Source organism: Sphaerodactylus townsendi, linkage group LG03 (assembly GCF_021028975.2).
Source record: "Sphaerodactylus townsendi isolate TG3544 linkage group LG03, MPM_Stown_v2.3, whole genome shotgun sequence".
Lineage (NCBI taxonomy): Eukaryota > Metazoa > Chordata > Lepidosauria > Squamata > Sphaerodactylidae > Sphaerodactylus > Sphaerodactylus townsendi.
The window spans coordinates 167,263,519-167,288,578 of record NC_059427.1 but is presented as its reverse complement, the minus strand read 5'-3'; the positions used below and the strand labels follow the sequence as shown (position 1 = coordinate 167,288,578).

At 49.3% G+C, this 25,060-nt stretch overlaps 1 protein-coding gene across 1 annotated transcript in view; it reads left to right on the top strand.

Annotated features, from left to right (window-relative positions):
* The window catches only part of BGN (biglycan), a 52,403-nt gene extending 37,998 nt beyond the window's left edge, over window positions 1–14,405 (top strand). Inside the window, exons 7-8 of the mRNA XM_048489821.1 lie at window positions 5,787–5,925; window positions 13,606–14,405. Coding sequence (XP_048345778.1) covers window positions 5,787–5,925; window positions 13,606–13,803 — 337 coding nt within the window. The 3' untranslated portion in view covers window positions 13,804–14,405. The remainder of the gene's footprint in view (window positions 1–5,786; window positions 5,926–13,605) is intronic.
* Window positions 14,406–25,060: the final 10,655 nt, after the last annotated feature.

Below are 25,060 nucleotides of genomic sequence, written 5' to 3'. Positions count from 1 at the left end.
ATGCCCTCTATGCTCCTTAAAGGCAGATACCAACGCATAGATAAACAAAAGAGGCTATGCCCATGCAACTCAGGCCAAGTAGAGACACTGGAGCACACTCTGTTTCATTGTGCAAGATTTGCCAAGATCAGAATGACCCAACCCATCATTGCTTCACTTCTATACAATCATTTAACTGATGCTCTTAGGATTCCGTTAATCTTAGATAATCTTGATCCTTACTTCTGCGAAAGCGTAGCAAAATATCTTTTAAAGATTATAGACGCAACGCTAGATGGATACTAAGCACTAGATTGCTATCATCATAACAACAACAATGCTGCTTACATTAACTATTTGCTATTGGCACACAGTGCCTACCTCTGCCAGCAACCTTTGGGTTCAGGGTCACGGTCACCCAAAGTCAAATGTGGGTGATTCATTGAGGGATGTCGTAAAAATGTGGGTCTCCTGTCCATACATCACACAAATCTTTCACATCCAAAGCTCCAGCCACTGACTGTGTCAAACGCAGTGGCATACCTAGGCAAACTGGAGCCCTGGGCAAAACCTGAGTTTGATGCCCCCCCCCCAACAACAACAACCTTTATTAGGCATTGAAAGAATGAATGAATGAATGAATGAATGAAAGAAAACAAGCATTGGCAGGAAGGGGGTGGATTTAAAAGGAGAATCTATGGAAATTTAGGGTGTGCCTGCTGTCAGGGGTGCAATTATTAAGATAGCAGCACCAAAATTTCAGAGTATCTTCATGAGCCCCTACTGATGATACCCCCCAGGTTTGGTGAAGTTTGGTTCAGGGGGGTCCAAAGTTATGGACCCTCAAAGGGGTAGCCTCATCTCCTATTAGCTCCCATTGGAAACAATGGGGGATGGGGACACTCCCTATGGGAGTCCATAACTTTGGACTCCCTAAACCAAACCTCACCAAACCTGGGTGATATCATTAGGATAGTCTCCTGAAAAATCCCTGAAATGTTGGTGCTGCTAGCCTAAAAACTGCGCCCCCTGCAGGCCAAAAACAGAAAAAACACTGAAAATTCAAAAAAATCCCACCTGCATTTTTGGCGCCCCCCACAAGCTGGCGCCCTGGGCAACTGCCCACTTTGCCCAATGGGAGGAACGCCTCTGGTCAAACGCCATGGCCTGTGCTCCACATTGCAAACTAGTTGGAGACCGCTTTAATTTTCCCAATTCTCCCTCCCCCAATGACCTGCAGTCTTGTGAAGTCACTAGATATTTCTTTGTTAGAGGTCCCGTTCGTCACCGATGTGGCTGCTGGCTTGGGAATTGCGCTGAATCAACATTCAGCTTCCTACCATTTCACAGATGAAAACAGGGACGCTCCGGCTGTCTGTTCCCATCACACGGATCATCGGCCGGCCTCCTTCCCCATAATTGGGGTTCAGTGAAGTCCCTTCTTCACCCACCCTGTGTTAAATTAAGCGTGACAACTTACTGGCGAGAAAAAAACCCAAAAGAATGGTATCATGTGATGGTTAACCTCACCGTGGTTTAGAGCACCAGCTCCCAACACAGGAAACAAGACTTACGTTCTCTATGTAAGCCAGAGGTCCCCATCCTTTTTAAACCTGGGGGCCCTGCTGGAATTCTGACACCGGGAAGTAGGCACAGCCAGGAAATCGCTGCCATGGGAGGGAGAGCCAGCGTCAAAACGTCAAGGAGAGAAGTTTTGTATAACTTTTCTATTAACTCCTCAATGTTTCAGTCAGGTGCTCTTTTTAACTGGCCACCCACTGGAGGAACCGGGTTGATTCCCCGCTCCGCCGCCTGAGCTGTGGAGGCTTATCCGGGGAATTCAGATTAGCCTGTGCACTCCAGCACACGCCAGCTGGGTGACCCTGGGCTAGTTGCAGCTTTTCGGAGCTCTCTCAGCCCCACCCCTTTGAGTCTCCTATAGGAGAGAAAGGGGGATATAAATCCAAACCTCTCCTCCTCCTCCTCCTCCTCCTCCTCCTCCTCCTCCTCCTCCTCCTCCTCCTCCTCCATGGGTCATGCACTCGAAGCTTAGAATATTTCACTCCCCAAAATAAAAAAAACAAAAAAACCTGACAAAAATAAACAGGTGAGACAACAGAGTAAGCTTAAAAATGGCCCCAAGGAGGAAGTTCGAGGATTGTGGAGAGACGTGGGGGAAACGCCTGAAAGAAATCCCACAACCAGTGAAAACATTTTGAAAATGTTTTCCAAAAAAAGAATTGCTAAAATCGAGGATGCATTTAAAACATTTTTGGGCTGGAAATAAAACATTTAGGCTAAAAAGACTGCAGAGCTCCTTGGAGGAGACATTTTTATTTTCTGCCTCAAAACATTTTATTTTGGCAGACAGACAGACAGACAGACAGACAGACAGACAGACAGACAGACAGACGCATTTATTGGCATTATAAATTACAGTATTAAAACATTTTATTTTGACAGACAGACAGACAGACAGACGCATTTATTGGCATTATAAATTACAGTATTAAAACATTTTATTTTGACAGACAGACAGACAGACAGACAGACAGACAGACAGACAGACAGATTTATTGGCATTATAAATTACAGTATTAAAACATTTTATTTTGGTTGTGTGGAAAAGTCCCACGGACATTCCTTTGCACGCCTCTCCCTTTCTGCTGGTTCAATTCAGGTTTTAGCCACTAGAGGGAGAAAGAGTCCTACTTCTTAGTCCCGGTTCTCTGTCTGATACCCTGTTTCTCTGAAAATAAGACCTACCCGGAAAATAAGCCCTAGGATGATTTTTCGGGATTTTTGGAGGATGCTTGAAATATAAGCCCTACTCCAAAAAAATAAGCCGTAGTTACAGATTCCCCGGCGCAACTGATCTAGTCACGTGGGGGGTGCAAAATCATGGGGAAAAAATAAGACATCCCCTGAAAATAAGCCCTAACGCATCTTTTGGAGCATAGGTGTCATGCTGGCAGGGGATGATGGGAACTGTAGTTCATAACATCTGGAGGGCCGCAAGTTTGACACCTGTGTTTTAGAGCAATTAATATAAGACCCTGCCTTATTTTGGGGGAAACACGGTATGATTTTCATTTCTCTCTTTTTAAAATTTGTTCCTCCCATGGAACATCGTGATTTGAAAACTGCCAACAAGGAGAATTCGCTCCTTCCTTGGGCAGCAGGTGGTTCCTGAATGTAATCACCTGCATGAAGCACCCCCCCCCCCCTCAAGATAGCTGAATTCCTTATATATAAACAGGATTCCTGGCCTTCCTCCATCCACTTAGTCTTTGGAATCCAACATTTTATGCCAATGGAAAGCCTTAAGTGCTGTCGACAAGTCATACCCAGGAAGCAGGGAATTTGGCACACGGGAGAATCGCTGTTTTGAAATCGTCACAGTACCATATATTGGAGCACCTTCCCTATGAGGAGAGGCTGCAGCGTTTGGGACTCTTTAGTTTGGAGAGGAGGCAGCTGAGGGGGGATATGATTGAAGTCTACAAAATTATGCATGGGGTAGAAAATGTGGACAGAGAGAAATTTTTCTCTCTTTCTCACAATACTAGAACCAGGGGGCATTCATTGAAAATGCTGGGGGGAAGAATTAGAACTAATAAAAGGAAACACTTCTTCATGCAACGTGTGATGGGTGTTTGGAATATGCTGCCACAGGAGGTGGTGATGGCCACTAACCTGGATAGCTTTAAAAGGGGCTTGGACAGATTTATGGAGGAGAAGTCGATTTATGGCTACCAATCTTGATCCTCTTTGATCTGAGATTGCAAATGCCTTAGCAGACCAGGTGATCGGGAGCAACAGCCGCAGAAGGCCATTGCTTTCACATCCTGCACGTGAGCTCCCAAAGGCACCTGGTGGGCCACTGCGAGTAGCAGAGAGCTGGACTAGATGGACTCTGGTCTGATCCAGCTGGCTTGTTCTTATGTTCTTATGTTCTTATGCCTGCAAGTGGGAAAACATGTCCAAGGGAAAAATTTTAATCGAGTAATTCCCCTGCATGCATTTGGAGGTGGTCCAGACACACGATGAGCTACTCGTACACCCCTCCCAAAAACAGACCAAATGGTTTGACTTGGTAACAAAGACGTAGGTAAGGGTTTTTTTTTCTCGGGTTCAAAACACCCCCCCTCCCCAATTGCATGTCCGAAGCTCTGCCCTCCGTTTGTGGGGTTTTTATATTTTAAGTGTTTTTTTTTTTTTTGGCCTGCAGGGGGTGCAGTTTTTGAGCTAGCAGCACCAAACTTTCAGGGATTTTTTTTGGAGACTCTCCTGATTATACTACCTAGGTTTGGTGAGGATTGGTTCAGGGGGTCCACACATTTGAGGGTACATAACTTTGGACCTCTTGAACCAAACCTCACCAAACCTGGGTGGTATCATCGGAAGAGTCTCTTAGTGATACCACCCAGGTTTGGTGAAGTTCAGTCAAGGGGGTCCCAAGCTATGGACTTCCAAAGGGGGTGCCCCCATCCCCCATTGTTTCCAATGGGAGCTAATAGAAGATGGGGGCTACACTTTTGAGGGTCCATAACTTTGGACCCCTGAACCAAACTTCACCTAACCTGGCAGATATCATCAGGAGAGTCTCCTAAAGATACCCTGAAAGTTTGGTGCTGCTAGCTTAACAATTGCACCCCTCAAAGCAGGCACCCCCAAAATTTCCCCAGATTCTCCTTTTAAATCCACCCCCTTCAGCATGGATTTAAAGGGAGAATCTGAGGTCCCCAGTTTAAACATTGAAAGTGATGCTGTTTCAGGGTGGGGGATAATCTACCCCAAAACAGCATCACTTTCAATGCTGTTTAACTAGGGACCCCAGATTCTCCCTTTAAGGTGGATTTAAAAGGAGAATTTGGGCTCCCTAGTTTAAACACCATTGAAAGTGATGCTGTTTGGGGGTGGATTCTAGCATCACAGCAGCCTCCGAGGGGGGGGGCACAAAACTCAGATTTTGCACTGGGCTACACCTCTCCCCAGAGTGGAGGGCAGAAGGGACTGCTGGCTGCCAGTTGGGAGCCCAGCCTGTTGGGGGGGGGCGGGGGAGGGCAGGACAGAGGAGTCTGCTGTCCCTGGCCTCGGAGAGCTGCTTTTATAAGCACTGGGCTGGGGGCAGGGCTTGGGGAGGCATGACCATGACCCAGGGGTGGGTGGGGGGGTGGCCCCACCCCTGAACAACCCCCCCATAAAAATCTATACCTACACCCCTTCTTGGTAAAAAGCAGTTTCACGTGTCCAGGTTCATGGGGAAGGGCTGTCGCTCCGTGGCAGAACATCCTTTTGGCACGCAGACGGTCCTGGGTTCAATCCCCATTTTTAAAAGATCTGGTAGGAAGAAGAAGAAGAAGAGTTTGGATTTATACCCCCCCCCCCCTTTCACTCCTGCAGGAGACTCAAAGGGGCTGACAATCTCCTTTCCTCCCTCCCTTACAACAAACACCCTGTGAGGCGGGTGGAGCTGAGAGAGCTCCAAAGAACTGTGACTAGCCCAAGGTCACCCAGCTGGCACGTGTGTGGGAATGCGCAAGCTAATCTAGTTCACCAGATACGCCTCCACAGCTCAAGTGGCTGAGTGACAAACCCGGTTTCTCCAGATTAGAGCACACCTGCTCTTAACCGCTGCGCCGCGCTAGCTCTCATGGTGGGGAATAGATCCGCATGAGCTGCGGGAGGGCCACTGCCCGTCTGAGTAGACCAGATTGGCTTTAATGGGCCGATGTGGGCTTTGGTGTCCTCAAGGGACCAGTTATCTTCTGACTCTCCTGTCCTCCACTGTCCTCTCCTTGCAGGCTGGGCCTGGGACACAACAGCATCCGCATGATCGAGAACGGCAGCTTGGCTTTCTTGCCTGCCTTGCGCGAGTTGCATCTGGACCACAACAAGCTCTCGCGGGTCCCTCCCGGACTGCCTAACCTGAAGTTCCTGCAGGTACGAGAGTTTTGAAATGGTCAAGGATGGGCCAGACAAAAGCAGGGACAGCGGGAGGCTGGAAATTGTCTGCTGAGAGCAGACATCCTTGCACCCAGAGGCAGGCGCCTGCCAGCTAGTTGTATGGGGGGCAGAGAATCACCCCACATACATACCCCTCCCCTCGGCCTGACCCTGCCAGGCTGCTGCTTCAGCTGGCTGGGCTGCCCCGCTGTCTAAAATTAGTGGGGTGTAAGAAGAAGAAGAAGAAGAGTTTGGATTTATATCCCCCCTTTCTCTCCTGCAGGAGACTCAAAGGGGCTGACAATCTCCTTGCCCTTCCCCCTCACAACAAACACCCTGTGAGGTGGGTGGGGCTGAGAGAGCTCCGAGAAGCTGTGACTAGCCCAAGGTCACCCAGCTGGCGTGTGTGGGAGTGTACAGGCTAATCTGAATCCCCCAGATAAACCTCCCCAGCTCAGGCAGCAGAGCTGGGAATCAAACCCGGTTCCTCCAGATTAGATACACGAGCTCTTAACCTCCTACGCCACTGCTGCTCCTATGCCACTGCTGTAAGGGGGGAGCGGGGCATGGGGGGGGCACCGGGGCGCCCAGAGCAGGAGCTGCCCCGGGCACCATTTCCCCACCACCGCCACCACGCCTCTGCTTGCACCCGTGGAAACGCAGGTCTGGATCTGACCCTCATTAAACACTGGGGCTGAAAAAAAAAGGCTGTGAGGTTGATGTGACCAATTTCGAGGAGAAGCAACATTCTGACCGGCTGGGCTTTACTTCTGAGTAGACGTTTCGCAGCCAGGTTTTTAAAATGGAAACTCCGTTGCCCTGCTGAGTGCCAGGAGGCAGTGACGTAGGTCTAGCTTTGTTATTTTTATTTATTACGGGGTGGGTTTGGTGACGGAGGGCTTTCCGGCTGTTCCATTCCATGCATTGTTTCAAGCAAGCCGGACACGTAATGGGAGGGGTTTGAACCCGAGGAAACACCTCCCCCCCCTTAACTACACCTCTGGCATGACGAACGGCTGCTTCAGTGCGGATTACAGAAGAAATGCAGAAATGACGGAGAAGCATCACTGTTTCTAATGTTCTAATGTGGAAGGGCCTGCGTCGACTTAGAAAAGCAGCTTCGAGCCACCTGCCTCGATATCTGACCAGTGGTGGCCCATGAAACTCATTGGGGGATCCCAACTCCCCCCACCCATCACGTTTATAGACCTCCTCCCCTCCAGCCTCACTCTCTCACTGGCTCACCTGAAACTCCCAAGGAGGGGAACCCCCGTCTTCTCCTGCTCCCCACGCTCCCCTTTCAGTCTGGCACAAAGAACGCTTTTTTTAAAATTAGGGGGGGGATTCTTTCCCCCCCTTGTTTTCTTTTACATTTTTAGATTTTTAATATCAGATTTTGCTGCAGACCTTGGAGGTCCCCTGTTTAGAGAGGGGAGTGAGCCCCCAACTGCAGATTTAAGTATCCACAGACAGGGGGGCACTCAGGTAATTAGATCTATAGGTAGCAAAACAGATGGCCTCGGTGACCATCAGCAAAGCAACAAAACTGACCACCCACTGTCAAGGCAGAGGGTTTCTGCATGTTAGTAACACTGCCCAGGTACGCAGAAAAACAGGTCTTTGTCAAGGAATGAATCGAAACAAAAACAAATACCCTCCGCCTAAAACAAAAAACTTTTGAGGACTGAGTATGTTCCAGAAGGCAGCTGACAGCAGCAGCAGAGGTCAAGAGAGTAGAAACCAGCAGCTTAGTCCTCTGAAAGCGGAGGTCACCTGACACATGGGTCTGGGGCTTGGGTGTGATCGGGAAATAGGTTCCCCCCATCCCAATTCCCCACAGCATTATGGGGCTGCTAGGACAGGGTCACTGGCTTAATGGAAGAGTCTCTGCTTGGCATGCAGAAGAAGAAGAAGAAGAAGAAGAAGAAGAAGAAGAAGAAGAAGAAGAAGAAGAAGAAGAAGAAGAAGAAGAAGAAGAAGAAGAAGAAGAAGAAGAAGAAGAAGAAGAAGAAGAGCAAGAGCAAGAGCAAGAGCAAGAACAAGAGCAAGAACAAGAACAAGAAGAACAAGAACAAGAAGAAGAAGAAGAACAAGAAGAAGAACAAGAAGAAGAACAAGAAGAAGAACAAGAACAAGAAGAAGAAGAAGAAGAACAACAAGAAGAAGAAAAGCAAAAGCAAAAGGAGGAGTTTGGATTTATATCCCCCCCTTTCTCTCCTGAAAGGGGCTTACAATCTCCTTTTCCTCCCCCCCCCCCAACAACAAACACCCTGTGAGGTGGGGCTGACAGAGCTCCAAAGAACAGTAACTAGCCCAAGGTCACCCAGTTGGAGTGCACAAGCTAATCTCGTTCCCCAGATAAGTCTCCACAGCTCAAGTGGCAGAGCGGGGAATCAAACCCGGTTCTCCAGATTAGAGTGCACCTGCTCTTAACCACTAGGCCACGTTGGCTCCCAGGTTCATTCCCAGCCTCTCCAATTAAAAGTCCCAAGTGAGATACCTGCACGGAGCTTGGAGAGCTGCTGCCAGTCCGAGTAGACAGCACTGACTTTGGTGGACCAAGTATTCAGTACAAGGCAGTTTCATGTGTGTTCATGTATGAAGTGCTGCTTCAGGGGAGGGGCTGTCACAGAATGTCTGTTTGGCATGCTGAAGGTCCCAAGTTCAATTCCCGGCATCTCCAGTTAAGAGAAAAGGCAGGAGGTGACGTGAAAGATTTTGTCCTGCGATCTGGGAGAGATGCTGCCAGTCTGAGCAGGCAATACCGACCTTGACCTGATTCTGTACAAGGTACCTTCGTTTGTGTTCATATGTATGTACTGGATGTTGGATGTAGCAATGTCTACTCTACACAACTCTTTGAAGATAACCAAGGAGGCACGAAGCTGGCCCAGAGGGAGAAGACAAACTCCAGAACCAAACATATGGATGATGAAGTGTCATCTTGTGAGAAACAGGTGTGAAGATGGGCTGGTTGACTGGCAGTACTGCCCCACAGAAGAAAGAGCGGCCGTGACTTACCACGGCCGCCATTGCTGGTGGGGAAGGGACAGCCTCCTAGGTGGCTGCCACCCTCCCCATTGCCTCACGAGCTCCCAACAGCTCGCGAGGTTTCTGGCTTCTGTGCCACGAGGGGTAAAAAGCCTCCAGGGAGCCAGGCAGTGACGTCTGGCGCCCTGACGTCACTGGAGGAGGTGGGGTCAGGCAGCCTATTTTAGGCCGGTCCTGGCCTAAACCCTCCCCATTTTGCCGGAGTGAACACGTGTCCCACCCACCTCTCCCTGTTTTGACATTTTGTTAATGCATGCCTACTTTGTTGTAGGGTTGGCAGATTGCGCACGGGGGACTGATCTTTAGCTTGGGGGACAGCGGGCAAAAATGCCCGTTTTTGGGAACCTCCTTATGAGGTTACGGGTGGAGCAAGCCAAGGGGTAACCTGCCCAGACGTGGGCTTATATGGCTTGCGCCCCTGGCAGCAAAGAGTCTTCAGGAAGTGGCAACCGCCCATCTGGAATCTCACAGCTGCTCCAGCGTGTGTTAATTTTTCTTCGGCAGGCGTGCTGAGAAAAAATTTAGGTGACTGGGGGACAGCACTCGTGCTGCCCAGCACGCAGGTCAAAAGATCAGACCCCCATGCTGCGCCTTACGCTTTGTTTTTACCTTGAACCAATTTTGTTAATAAAATAACTTTTACCACACACAAAGTGATGGTGTATTTCACATTTATTTCATGAAGGGCTAGGAGGGTTATTAGCAGGGGCGTACCTAGGCAAACTGGCGCCCGGGGACAAAACCTGAGTTTGGCGCCCCCCCCCGCCTGGCGTATGGGTGGCCACCCTCCCCCACCATGACCAATTTGGGCTTTTGGGGGTATTTTTAGTGTTTTTTTGGCCTGCAGGGAGTGCATTTAAAGCTAGTGGCACCATGATTTCAGGGCATCATCCAGAGGCTGCCCTGATGATACCACCGAAAGCTTGTCGAAAGAGTGTTTGCCATCCTGGGGCAGCAAAGTTATGGATGCCCAAATGGAATGCTCCCATCCCCATTGTTTTCAGTGGGAGCTAACCTGAGATGGGGGCTACCCATTTGAGGGACAATAACTTTGGTCCTCCTGAACATAAGTTCACCAAACTTGGGTGGCATCATAAGAATAGTGAACAGATGATACCCTGAAATTTTGGTGTCACTAGCTACAGGCACCCCAAGAAATTTGCCCAAGATTCTTTGTTTTGCAGTGACTTTGCTCCATTGTAGCTAATGAGGAATTTCTGAGGTAGGCTGCACATTTTTGAAGATAGAGGCACCAGACTTTCAAGGTGGCTCCAGGAGTTCCTCCTGGTAGCATAGGCATCCAGGTTTAGGGAGAGACCTTTTCAGCGCTAAAGCTGTCCAGCCTTATGGGCCCCCCAAAGACTTACATTTTGTTTTCCTGCTCCTGCACATGAAGCCTTTGCTGGGTGAGTCTTCCTCCCAGAACTTCTCAGCGCTCCCACTCACCTCAGCAAATCTCACTGCTTGATGCTATTACTAGTGCAGTCTTTGAGCCACCTTGAAAGTCTGGCGCCTGTCTCTCAAAAAAAATGTGGTCATCAAGCTTACACACCCAGACATCTCCCCAGAATCCGCCAGCTGCATCAATCGCCTGCATGATGTGCATGGGTGGTGGGAAAAATATTTTTCCCCACCATAGACTTCAATGGGCGGAAATATGCTCCAGTTGGCTTGTGGTAGAGGTTTCAATAGAGGCACCGTGGTAGTGGCTCTTTATCTGGGCGGGAAGACTATATTTCCTGTAGGGCTGCTGGTGGAATCTTCCTGAAAGTGAACCAGCCAACTTTGCTAAAGTTTGCCTGTGATGGCCGTAATGCCAGGGCATCAGGTTCAATTCTCTCAAACTCGGTGCCCACAGCATTTTCTCTCTTCCACACACATTTTAGCAAATTGGGCTGGTTCCTTTCAGGAGACCTTCACACCAGCAACTCCTACAGGAAATGCCCCACTCAGAGCAACATCCCTACCACAGTGCCTCCTGTTGAAAACTCTCTACCACAGAACCATCTGGGCATAAAACAGATAGCCCCATTGAAGTCTATGGTGGGGAAAGTAATTTTTTCCCACCACAGAACTTCTGCTGAAGAGCCTGGCAAAATTCTGGGGAATTTCTGAGTGTGTGTTTGGCTGCACATTTTTTGAAGATAGAGGCGCCAGACTTTCAAGGTGGCTCCAAGAGGCCTTGAGTAATAGTGCATCTCAAGCTTGGTGAGCTTTGCTTCTGGAGGGGGGAGTTGAGAGAGTTCTGAGAGAACCTCAGCCCACAGGCTTTCAAGTGCAGGGAGCCGGGAAAAAATAAGCCTTTTGGGGGCCCATAAATTGGAACCCCCAGAAGCTAAAAGGCCTCCAAACCTGGGATGCTATTACCAGGAGGGGGTTCCCTCCCCTGGAGCCACCCTGAAAGTCTGGTGCCTCTATCTCTCTTAAAAATGTGCAGCTCTGCCTACACACTCCTAGAAATTCCCCATTGGCTACAAGGCCGTAGCAAAGTCACTGCAAAACAAAGAATCTTTGGGCAAATTTCTTGGGGTGCCTGCAAGGGGTGTATTTTTAAAGCTAGTGACACCAAAATTACAGGGTATCATATGTTAACTATTCTTATGATGCCACCCAAGTTTGGTGAAGTTATGTTCAGGGGGACTAAAGTTATGGTCCCTCAAATGGGTAGCCCCCATCTCAGGTTAGCTCCCATTGAAAACAATGGGGATGGGGCACCCCCTTTGGGGGTCCATAACTTTGCTTCCCCTGAACCAAACATCACCAAATTTGGGTGGTATCATCAGGACAGTCTCTGGGTGGTACCCTGAGATTTTGGTGCCGCTAGCCTTAAAAATGCGCCCCCTGCAGGCCGGAACGTGAAAAAACACTTTAAAAATTTAAAAACGCACAAATGACCCTGAAATGTTGGCACCCCCCCACGTGACCAAATGGGGGGCGCCCGGGGACAAAGGGTACCCCCTGTCCCTAGGTAGGAATGCCACTGGTTATTAGCTACTTCCCTCAATCAGCAAATGGTTGCGGATGCATTCACTAAGCCCTCACCTGGTCAGAAATTTGAAAGTCTACTTAAGAACATGAACCTTGTGGACTTTGGACAATAGACCTTTAGAAGGGGGGTTTGTCTAATATGTAAAGGAACTGAGAAGAAGACCCAGCAGGGCGTGGGCAAGTGGTTAGCTAGAGAGAACCATGTAGTGACCCCTCCATCCTTTTGTGACACCTCTTGCTGTCCTTAGACCAGGGGTCCCCAAACTATGGCCCGGGGGCCAAATGTGGCCCCCTGAAGGCATTTATCCAGCCCGCCAGGCATGGCGGCGATGGCTCCATTCATGTGCAGTGGGGGCTCAAGGGAGAGGGGGAACCAGCCCCAACGGCTGTTGATTGCAGTTACATGATGGCACCCCCAAATCTCCATGAAGTTTCTGACCCAGAGTTGGAAACCTTACATGTGGCAACGCCTGCTCCGCCCTTCCCTCTCGGCTACTCCATGTGTTGCTCTCAGGCTTTCTGTTCCGCCTCACTCCCATTGGCATCAGCCAGGCTGGCGAATCGCTCGCTGGCTGCTAGGGAGGAAAGAACCCAGGAAGATACCTGATCCTGGGTTAGATGGAATGCTTCATTGGGAAAGTTCTGCTTTTTTTTTTACAGGGGAAGGTATTCCACAGCCTCCCCAACAATATTTGGAGCCCACCCTGTACTTGACATACTTTGGTCACTGTTCTAAAAATAGACCATGACAGAAAGGCTGAAAGGTGAAATCAAACATTTTACAATCATTTGTGCATAGGAATTTGTTCATAGTTTTTTTTAGTCCGGCCCTCCAACAGAGGGACAGTGAACTGGCCCCCTGTTTAAAAAGTTTGGGGACCCCTGCCTTAGACTGTCACTCTCAGGTCTAACATTCTGCTCCTTCTTGGAAGTTAATTGCAGAGACTCTTCCTAGCTAGCAAGACAGCAGCATGATAACTTTCTCTCTTTCCTATCCTAAATTGAGTTCCTAATAAACATTTACCTTTTACCCTTTCAATCAGAGTGTTAGCCACTCCTCTATGTGGCAAACTCCAACATACTGGTTATGGGCCCAGGACTTAATTGCCCTGTGCAGCTTTGAGCACTTCCTGAGTTTATCTCATCTTCCTCTACTTTGCCGCAATGTTCTGGGAAGGATCACAGAAAGAATAGGGTGGCACCCCTGTAGTCTTTCGGAAAAGTTTGGATCCTCCTGGTCTCACCCACCTTGTGAAAAGGGCTACAGACTTAATTTAATTTTAAAATAAAAGCTCGGGATCCGGAGAAACAGAGTTCCTTTTCCTACAATTCTTCAAAAGCCTCCATCTTGTTCAGTCAAAATAACGTTAAAACTAGTACACAAGATTTTAGCTTTTGGAGGAGGGTTTGCTATCTTGCAGGTGAAGATTTGAGTAAAACAATATCTTAAAGATCCACAGTGTTTCCTGGGTGTACGCTTTCAAGAGGGAGCTTTGACTGCCAAAAATTTATATTCTGGAAATCTTTAAGGTGCTGTTGGATTTCCATCTTGGTATAATATTTTATGATGTAAGGAATATGCCTTCTGCTTTCACAGCCCCTGCCATCTCTCTACCACACTCTCCTGTCTCTCTACAGGTGGTGTACCTGCACTCCAACAACGTTTCAAAGATCGGCGTGAACGACTTCTGCCCCGTTGGCTTTGGCGTCAAGCGGGCTTCCTACCATGGCATCAGCCTGTTTGGCAATCCTGTGCCTTACTGGGAAGTCCAGCCGGCCACCTTCCGTTGCGCGACCGACCGCCTGGCCATCCAGTTCGGAAACTACAAAAAATAAAGAAACAAGAGGAGGGTCATGGGGAGGGGAGGGGAGGGGAGGGACAAACAGGAAGCCAATTGGGGAAACCAAGGGGAGGGGAAAGCAGGGACCATTCTGGGAGCAGAGGGGATCAGTGGGGAAGATGCAGAGCGGGAAGAGCAGACAGGGGCAGATGGAAAGGCCAAGTCAACCACAGCTGAGGATCTTCCCAGGGATGTCAAAGAGGGAGCAGAAAAATGAAGGAAACGGGCCCCAGTTATTCCCCGCGGGGACCAGTTTTTCAGCCAGCCTAGACATCAGCCCTGCTTTTCAAACAAATTATAATAGGAAAGCAAGCAGGAAAGGATATTCCTCTGGAAGAGGCCACCAGTGCCGTGCTTGGGGAATCAAGGCGGAGGATTCTGGGGTGCCCCCTCCATTTGCAGGGGTGCATTAGAAGTAGCGCAGAACTGGCCCATCTCGATGGGCCTATAAAGTTGGGAAGGGCAAGGAGGCATAAGGGCTAGAGCCCTGGGCAGTACGAGGAGGTTCTCTGCCATCCAAAGCAGCCATGGCGAGACATCAGGTGCTGGACGGGCGGATTCACATGTTATCCGCAAGTACAGTCAATTTCACGCTCCTGTCTGGAGCCATGGGTATTTTGTTATATGAGAGTTAGAAGAAGAATAAGAATTTGGATTTATATCCCCCCTTTCTCTCCTATAGAAGACTCAAAGGGGCTTACAATCTCCTTGCCCTTCCCCCCTCACAACAAACACCCTGTGAGGTAGGTGGGGCTGAGAGAGCTCCGAGAAGCTGTGACTAGCCCAAGGTCACCCAGCTGGCGTGTGTGGGAGTGTACAGGCTAATCTGAATGCCCCAGATAAGCCTCCACAGCTCAGGCGGCAGAGCTGGGAATCAAACCTGGTTCCTCCAGATTAGATACACGAGCTCTCAACCTCCTACGCCACGGCTGCTCCTACCACACAAGGGCATTTATCCCAACCACACAAGGGGGCCTTCCCAACGCAATGCTGCCAGCTGGTGTCAAATAGCAGCCAACTTGCAGTGACCCAGTAGGCATAAGAGAGACAGAGGTGGTTTGCCATTGGATGTCCTCCGGAGTCTCCCACCCAAATATTAACCAGAGCTGGCCCTGCTTGACTTCCGAGATCAGATGGGATCTGGCTAGCCTGGGCCATCTAGGTCAGGGCAAGAGATGGACAGAGGTGGTTTGCCATTGCCTGCCTCTGCACAGGAACCCTGGACTTCCTTGGTGGGTCTCCCATCCCAGGACCAACCACAGCAGTTCCAGATAAGATCAGGCTAGCTTGGGCCGTCCAAGCCAGGATGGCCTTCCCGAGACCAACGAGAAAAACGTCCTCACAATGCAGAAGACCACTGTCCTCATAATCAAGACGGAGACTCAGCGCAGGCTTGCCAACTTCCAGACGGAACCTGGAGATCTCCCGCTATTACAATGGAAGTCCAGATGACCGAGATCAGTTCCCCTGGAGAAAATGGCTGCTGTGGGGGTGGGGGGGTGGGGGTGGGTGGAATTTCTGGCCCTATACCCTGCCGAGGAGCCTCTCTCCTTCTCCAGCTCCACCACCCAAACCTCCACATGTTTCCCAGCCCACGGCTGGCAACTGTACCTCAGCCTAACATGTGGATTGGCTGAGAATTCCATACAGCAATTCAGTGCCTCACTGACGTGGTGAGGGGTCGGGAGCACGGCTAGAGAAGCCCCCGTTATTTTTCCTCTGCAGGGGATCGGAAGACCAGCGGGGTCTCTCTGGGAAAGAAAGTGACACGGCTCCAGCACACCGTGCACGGCACTAACGTTATTCAACTTCCCTTTTGGGCCTGCTCGGCCTTGAGCTGGCCCCCGCAGGTACTGCCAACTTCACAGAGCTCAGCATCCCCCTGGCTGCCAGCAGGCCCGGCCTCTTTCCATTTGTTGGCCCTCCGTGGCAACTGACTGGCCGCTGTGTGACACAGGAAGCAAGACTCAACGGGCCCCCTGTTTGGGTTCCCAACCTCCAGACAGAATTATACACTTGTGGGCAGGGACGTAGGTATAGATTTTTATGGGGGGGGGGGTGTTTCAAGGGTGGGGCCACACCCCCACCCGCCCCTAGGGCATGGCCACGCCTCCCCAAGCCCCGCCCCTGGCCTAGCGCGTATAAAAGCAGCTCTCCTCAGATTCTCCCTTTAAATCCATGCCGAAGGGGGTGGGTTTAAAAGGAGAATCTGGGGAAATTTGGGGGGTGCCTGCTGTTAGAGATGCAATTGTTAAGCTAGAAGCACCAAACTTTCAGGGTATCGTTAGGAGTCTCTCCTAATGATACCACCCAGGTTTGGTGAAGTTTGGTTCAGGGGGTCCAAAGTTATGGACCCTCAAAGGTGTTAGCCCTCAAAGGTGTAGCCTGCAGGCCAAAAACTGAAAAAGCACTAAAATGTTTTAAAAACCCACAAATGGAGGGGCGGAGCTTCGGACATGAATGGGGGGGGGGTTTCAAACCCGAGAACACCCCCCCCCCGTTACCTACGTCCATGCTTGTGGGGCTACATTTCAGTAATGCTCCAGTACACCTTCCAGTATTTCTCTCGTCCAGGAATAAGTACTAGTCAACATTTCTACAATTGTTTCCTTGATCTCCACAGGGAAAGCCATGAACTTAATACTGAAAACCCGACGCTAGTAACCAGCTTCCGAATATTTCAGGCTTCGATAAATCTTCGGAGGCTGGTGAGTGTGTGGTATTTTCAGTGTTGGTCAATAAGACACATAAAAGATTGTTCTTACAGAAATCAACCCGGACTTCATTTGTCTCTGCTAGTCGCTCATGTTTGGGTTTTCAATGTGAAGTTAAGAGCTATCCCGGTGGAGACTAGGGAAGCAACGGCAGAAGTGTTGACTAGTACTTATGAATGTACTTATCTTTGTATGGCAGAAATACTTGAAGGTGTACTGAGATACAGTCACATAACTGTATATATTGTAGACCTAGTAAACTCATAAATAATACAGTCTGTGACTGCTAGCCTTATTGTGTGCGAATAATTGCTCCCCTTGGTAACTTCAGTTGCACACCCTGTTTCTATTGTATGTACTATGGAAGCTCCAGATGGAGGCTGGAGACATCCCAGAATTACAGCTGATCTTCAGACTGCAAAGATTGGTTCTCCTGGAGCAGGGGTCTTCAAACTATGGCCCTCCAGATGTTCAGGAACTACTGTTCCCATCAGCCCTGCTACTTGGCCATGCTGGCAGAGGCTGATGGGAATTGTAGTTCCTGAACATTTGGAGGGCCATAGTTTGAAGACCTCTGTCCTGGAGGAAATGACTGCTTTGGAAGGTGCACTCCGGAGTACCCCAGCAAGGTCCCGCCCTTCCTCAGACCCCACCCAAGGCTCCTCCCCCCAAATCTCTAGGAACTCAAGAGTTGCCAACGCTGACCCCTCGTCCCTTGTGTTCCATAGCAGTGGTTTCCAGGGACTTTTCTGTTCCTTGGGCAGCAAAACAACCTGGCTGTGGCATGGATATGTGAAAGGGGGAGCAGGAAGTTAAAAAAACAGCCTGGTCTCTCCCCTGAGGTGCTCCTTTCCTGGGATAATGTCCCCGAAAATTTCAGCCCATCTCTTGCAACCTTGGAGTCCCTCCCTCAGCCTGGGATGCAAAATCTGCTTCAAAGAGCAACACCATTGTTTTTGCCGGCTGGGGGAAGAAGGGATTGAAGGGAGGAAGTCGTCTGATGCTCCCAGGGAGATGGCACGGAACGTCAAGGCCCCAAACCTTAGGCAAGACCTGATGCAGAGAGCATAAGAACATAAGAACAAGCCAGCTGGATCAGACCAGAGTCCATCTAGTCCAGCTCTCTGCTACTCGCAGTGGCCCACCAGGTGCCTTTGGGAGCTCACAGGCAGGATGTGAACGCAATGGCCTTCTGCGGCTGTTGCTCCCGATCACCTGGTCTGTTAAGGCATTTGCAATCTCAGATCAAGGAGGATCAAGATTGGTAGCCATAGATCGACTTCTCCTCCATAAATCTGTCCAAGCCCCTTTTAAAGCTATCCAGGTAAGTGGCCGTCACCACCTCCTGTGGCAGCATATTCCAAACACCAATCACACGTTGCGTGAAGAAGTGTTTCCTTTTATTAGTCCTAATTCTTCCCCCCAGCATTTTCAATGTATGCCCCCTGGTTCTAGTATTGTGAGAAAGAGAGAAAAATTTCTCTCTGTCAACATTTTCTACCCCATGCATAATTTTGTAGACTTCAATCATATCCCCCCTCAGCCGCCTCCTCTCCAAACTAAAGAGTCCCAAACGCTGCAGCCTCTCCTCATAGGGAAGGTGCTCCAGTCCCTCAATCATCCTTGTTGCCCTTCTCTGCACTTTCTCTATCTCCTCAATATCCTTTTTGAGATGCGGCGACCAGAACTGGACACAGTACATCTCACTGAGTGTACATAGGCACGAAAGACCAGATTTGGCGGCATGGCCCATCCCCACCTGGAGGAGCAGAAAAGGGAAGATGTATCCCATAAGGACCAGCCCCACTGATGAAGGATCCCTTGTCACTAACTTTGCATGGCTTTTTAGACCTTTTTACTGCAAAAAAAAAAAGGATGCTCGAGTACAAAGAGGGCCAAACTAAGAACCAAAGGGAAACAATTTGAGTCCCGTCGCCTTGAAATGCCTAGAGAGGGTGCTGCCAATCTCACTGTTCCCTTGTGTACTACAGAGCTCAGCCACTTAGTAACCGTCGCCATAGAAGTCTCTGAGGCTTCGTCCTCCAGTGCATTCATGTTAAACGAGCAGCACCGCGATCTCTTGAAGTGCATTATCCGGCTATTTCTTTAACTGCCAGTAGGTGGCACTAGGGAGTTTACTTATCAATGCAGTTCACAACCTTCTGGTTAAAGGCAAGGACTCATAAAAGAGGGAATCGGGGAGCAAAGCAATTACTAGGTATATAGATGAATGACTTATCCAGCCCGTGGGCTGGCATATCTCATAGGACCCCCTGCCGTCTCACGATGTAGGGAATAAAAAGAAGTTTTAATGAATATTGGGACTTGTTTTCTGCAGAATCTCATGGCTGGAAACCTGGGCTGTGATTTTTCTTTTTAATTTGTAAGGCTTTTGCTTTCTGTCCAGATGTAGAGAACCTCTTGACTTTGCTCTCCTTTGAAAGAAAGAGATCTTTTTTTAAAAAAAAAATGCGATGTTCTTTTAAACCATGTGCAATATTAACTCCTGTAAATTTGTCCAATAAAGTTAGTGATCATTGCCGATCCGCTGCTGTTGCAGACTGTCTGGCGTGGCTTTCGAGAAAGCGTTGTTTCCTCTTGCAAACGGTTTGCCCATTTTGGCCCTTAAGAACATTGAGTAGAGCCCCTCTGGGCTGGCCGGTGGTCCAACCTGTCTCACACAGTGGCCAACCAGTTCCTCTGGAAGACCAACAACAGGGTGTAGAGTATCAGATCCTCTGAAGATGCCAGCCACAGATGCAGGTGAAACGTCAGGAGAGAATGCTGCTAGAACACGGCCATACAGCCTGGAAACCACACAGCACCCCAGTGATTCCGGCCGTGAAAGCCTTCGACAATAACAGGGTGTAGAGTTCGGCCTTCCCCTGATCACAGCATCAGAAGAGCCCTGCTGGATTTGGCCAGTGATCCATCTAGTCCAGCATCCGATCTCACACAATGGCCAACTGGTTTCTCTAGAGCAGGGGTGTCCAACTCTGGCGCTTCAGATGTTTGTGGACATCTGGCCAATTGGCCATGCTAGCAGGGGCTGATGGGAATTGTAGTCCATGAACATCTGAAGCGCCAGAGTTGGACACCCCTGCTCTAGAGGGCCAACAACAAGGTGACTGCCCCTGAATGTGGAGGTTCTCTTTAGTACATGGCTAGTAACCACTGAGGGACCCGGCCTCCGCAAATCTAATCTCCTTTCACAGCTGTCTGTGCCTGTGACCATCACCATACCCTTGGGCAGCAAATTCCACATTTTAAACACTAAGGCCCCTTCAGCACATGCAGAAAAATGCACTTTCAATCCACTTTAACAATTGGTTGCAAGTGGATTTTGCTCTTCTGCACAGTAAAATCCAGCTGCAAAGTGCCTTGAAAGTGGATTGAAAGTGCATTATTCTGCATGTGCGGAAGAAGAAGAAGAAGAAGAAGAAGAAGAAGAAGAAGAAGAAGAAGAAGAAGAAGAAGAAGAAGAAGAAGAAGAAGAAGAAGAAGAAGAAGAAGAAGAAGAAGAAGAGTTTGGATTTATATCCCCCCTTTCTCTCCTGCAGGAGACTCAAAGGGGCTGACAATCTCCTTGCCCTTCCCCCCTCACAACAAATACCCTGTGAGGTGGGTGGGGCTGAGAGAGCTCCGAGAAGCTGTGACTAGCCCAAGGTCACCCAGCTGGCGTGTGTGGGAGTGTACAGGCTAATCTGAATTCCCCAGAGAAGCCTCCACAGCTCAGGCGGCAGAGCGGGGAATCAAACCCGGTTCCTCCAGATTAGATACACGAGCTCTTAACCTCCTACGCCACTGCTGCTTGGAAGGGGCCTTAGTGTAGAAATATTGTTTATCCTGAGTTTAATGCCCATAAACATCATTGGATGCCCTCAAGTTCTAATATTTTACAAGGGGGAGAAAAAGAGCTTTCTGTCCACGCTCTCTCCCCCAAGCATAATTTTATAAACCTCCAGTTGTCTCTTTTCTAAAGCGAAAAGTCCCAGACGTCAGCCATTCCTCAAAGGAAAGGGGCTCTGATGATGATCTCTTCTGTACTTATTCCAGCTCTGCAATGTCCTATTTGAGATACGGTGACAAAAATTGCACATAGTCATCCAAAAGAGGGTTGGACACAGATGTGTGCGTGTGTGCGCTATGTGCTACCAAGCAGATTCTGATTTATGGGAATCCTAGGAATAAATTCCCTCCCAAAATATCCTATTGCTAACAGCCTTGCTCAGGTGTAGGGGTGAGCCAGCGAACCCGGCAGAGCTTCAGACAGAGCACAGGGATGCCTGCGCCATCTGTTGCCCTCTGGGCAAGCAGACTCACGGGTCACAAGACCCCCGTGACTCACGGGTCACAAGATGTGTCCTGGACAAAGGGACAAAAGGTGCATACCCCCAGGTATGGATTAGGCCCCAGACATTGGTGAACGCTTCCTCTCGCAAGACTGTTCTATGAGTCATGCGGTTGTGCAACATTCTCCCGCTCTCCCGCCTTCCCAAAAACCCTAATAAAAGGTGCCAGGGACCGCCAACTCGGCAGAGTGAGTTTTATCCAATTTTGATCACTTATATATCGCCACTGGCTCCTCTCCACCGGATGATATCGCTGCGTCTCGCCTATTCCTTGCGTTGCCCGTAACGACTTCACTCAGGTCTTGCAGATGGAGGGATGTGACTGCTTTGATTGAGTCGATCCATCTCATGATGGGTCTTTCCTCTTTTCCTGTAGCCTCCAACTTTTCCTAGCGTTATTGTCTTTTCCGGTGAATCGTCTTTCTTCTCATAACGTAAACAACGTATGATAGCAGCAGGATAGTCCTTTCAGCTTATAGGGAGAGTTCAGACTTGAATCCAGAACCCACTTTTGGGCAGTCTGTGGTATCCGTAAAACACTCCTTCAACATCATATTTCAAATGACCATAGATCTATACAAGGGTGTGGCGAAACGGGCTTGCCTATGGTTTGCAGGCCCTATTTCGCTCTCAGCCCTCTCCCAGAGTTATCAACTTTTCCCCGGAGAGGGCTATCTCATTCCCAGAGTACGCTGCCACCACCTGGCCAGTTTTAGGACTGCCCACTGGGAAGGGCCAGGACCAGAGGTGGGATCCAGCAGGTTCTCACAGGTTCCCGAGAGTAGGTTACTAATTATTTGTGTGTGCCGAGAGAGGGTGACTCATTGGTGATTTTGCCACGTGATTTTTGCCTTAGTTACGCCCCTCCTCTCAGCAGTAGCGCGCAGAACTTGAAGCAGTCTAGCAGGAGGTGCACCGGTGAGCGTGGCAGCCTGCGCCTGCGTGCATTTGTTTCCCGCCCAAGGACCGGCACAGTGGCTGCATCCTTGCCACAGCCCCCCCCCAGGAATGCCCCACCCCCGGAATGCCCGGGCCACGACCCCGTTGTGCCCCACCCAGCCCCATTGGTGCTACGCCACAGTTTGAATCCCACCACCATGGGAACCTGTTACTAAAATTTTTGGATCCCACCACTGGCCAGGACCTCCCAGTTTCCTCTTCCACCGCCTTGTGGGGGGCGCAAAAACTGCAAGTTCGTTTGTGGGATTTTTTATATTTTCAGTGTCTTTTCCGTTTTTGGGCGCAGTTTTAGGATTTTAGAGGGCGCAGTTTTTAGAATAGCAGCACCAAACTTTCAGGGATTTTTCGGGAGACTGTCCTGATGATATCACCCAGGTTTGGTGAGGTTTGGTTCAGGGAGTCCAAAGTTATGGACTCCCAAAGGGAGTGCCCCCATCCCCCATTGTTTCCAATGGGAGCTAATAGGAGATGGGGGCTACACTTTTGAGGGTCCATAACTTTAGACCCCCTGAACCAAACTTCACCAAACCTGGGTGGTATCATCAGTAGGGGCTCACAAAGATACTCTGAAATTTTGGTGCTGCTATCTTAATAATTGCACCCCTGACAGCAGGCACTCCCTGACAGCAGGCATTTCCCCCGATTTTCCTTTTAAATCCACCCTCTTCCTGCCAATGCTTGTTTTCTTTCTTTCTCAGGTTTTGCCCAGGGCTCCAGTTTGCCCAGGTACGCCACTGACTTCTGCCCACCCGCTCCATGGTGCCTGGTTGGGGACAAAAGGGGAAGATAGGAAGGGCGCGGGGAGGGGAAAGCTATTTCTCCACAACGGGCATTATAATATTGGTGGTTTTATTTTCATCCCTTTTCCTAGTAATTCTCGGGACCAAGTTTGCCCGTTGCCACTGGGAACACGAAGGACTGCTTCACACACACTACAGAGCAATGCTCAGTAGGTTTACTCAAAATCTTGCTCAGTAGGGCTAACTCCCAGGAAAGGGTTCTTAGAATTGCACTGTGTGTTCGACCCTTGATGTTGGTATTTTAATTCAGTTATTGATCTAAAAAAGGAGGAGGAGGAGGAGGAGTTTGGATTTATATCCCCCCTTTCTCTCCTGTAGGAGACTCAAAGGGGCTTACAATCTCCTTGCCCTTCCCCCCTCACAACAAACACCCTGTGAGGTGGGTGGGGCTGAGAGAGCTCCGAGAAGCTGTGACTAGCCCAAGGTCACCCAGCTGGCGTGTGTGGGAGTGCACAGGCTAATCTGCATTCCCCAGATAAGCCTCCACAGCTCAGGCGGCAGAGTGGGGAATCAAACCCGGTTCCTCCAGATTAGATACACGAGCTCTTAACCTCCTACGCCACTGCTGCTCTTAGAAGAAATCTCACATGACAAGCACATACCTGAAAACGTACAGATTGCCCATGAAGGATACTTGTAAAACACCTCAGGAATATCCTGCTGAGTGTACACAGCCAATGCAGGCCTGGACTTGTGACTGTGCAATCCACAAAATGGCCTTCAGGCCACCACACATACATGATTGTCACATTAGCAGGCCTGCAAATGTCTGTTTCACCTGTGCTCACCCAGGAGAAAATCACAGCTGATCTTGGATCCTGAATGGAATGCATGTATGGAGTCTCCTTTGGAGGTTTTTAAAGAGAGGCTGGATGGCCATCTGTCAGGAGTGCTTTGATTGTGTATTCGTGCACTGTAGGGCAGTGGTGGCGAACCTATGGCACGGGTGCCAGAGGTGGCACTCAGAGCCCTCTCTGCGGGCACGCACAGAGTGCCCCCCTCACATCTCGGCTGGCCTGGGCCGCTGGGCTCGATTATTAGCATTAAACCTAAGACCTAGTTTTGGGGAAGCAGTGAAGGTAACCCTGTTAAGCGCTGTTAAACCCCACTGATTTTCATGCAAAGAACTAAAGTGTGATCCTTCACCTGGGAGTAAGCTTGGTTGATGGCAATGGGGCTTGCTTCTGAGTAAACCCTCCGAGGGTCATGATTCACCCACTGGAAGAGTTGCACAGTTGCTTCAAAGCAAAGCCACGACTACCACCAAGCTTACTCCTGAGTAATGCACGCCTCGGAACCAAACGTTTTTTTCGAAACTAAAACCTCAGTATTCAGGTTAAATTGCCGTGTTGGCACTTTGTGATAAATAAGTGGGTTTTGGGTTGCAGTTTGGGCACTCGGTCTCGAAAAGGTTTGTCATCGCTGCTGTAGGGGGCTGGACTGGATGGCCTTTGAGGTCTCTTGCAACTTTATGATTCTGTATGGAATGGACGGATGCTTGCTTCAAGCGGAACAGCCTGCATATTCTATGTCATCCCTCCTCCAAGGAACTGAGCGAGTGCCACACGATTCTCTAATGTGGGGGTCCCCAGACTTTTTGAGCCTGTGGAATAACACATAAGTTGGCAGGTGGGGAGGAAGAAGATAAGGAAGCAGGGAAGGGGTACCTGGAAGAAGGAAACAGGAAATAGTATGGGGAGAGAGACACAAGAACATTATTGGCCCCCTGCAGGTTGTTGCAGTTTCTCCACTGGTCCCAGCCCAACCCTCCAGCAGGCAGGGCACTGCCAGCAGACAGAAGGAGGGAAAGCTGAGATTGGGTGTGCGTGCGTGCGTGCGTGCGTGCGTGCGTGCGTGCGTGCGTGCGTGCGTGCAGTAAAGACAGGTTGGCTGGTGAATGAGAAGGATGCAGAGAAAGGGATTAAGGTGGGTTTCAGGGCAGGGAAAGAGGAATTCGAGCCTCACACAGAGGCCTAGGAAGTTGTAATGTATCGGCGTAGTATTTGGGCCCTTCCGCACATGCAGAATAAAGCACTTTCAATCCACATTCACAATTGTTTGCAAGTGGATTTTGCTGTTCCGCACAGTGAAATCTAGCTTCAAAACGCATTGAAAGTGGATTGAAAGTGCATTATTCTGCATGTGCGGAAGGGGCCTTCGTGTGGATCCCAGCAGGGCTGCCTTCTGAATTTGACAGATGTATTATTATTATTATTATTATTATTATTATTATTATTATTATTATTATTATTATTATTATTATTATTATTATTATTATTATTATTATTATTATATTGATACAAAAACAGTTATACACAGCAAACAAGATCAATATGCTGGATTTTGTATTACATCACACGTCGGACACTTCCCAAGCATCTAGGACTGTGTGATGTATCGATGAATAATGCGTGCAGAGCCGAGTA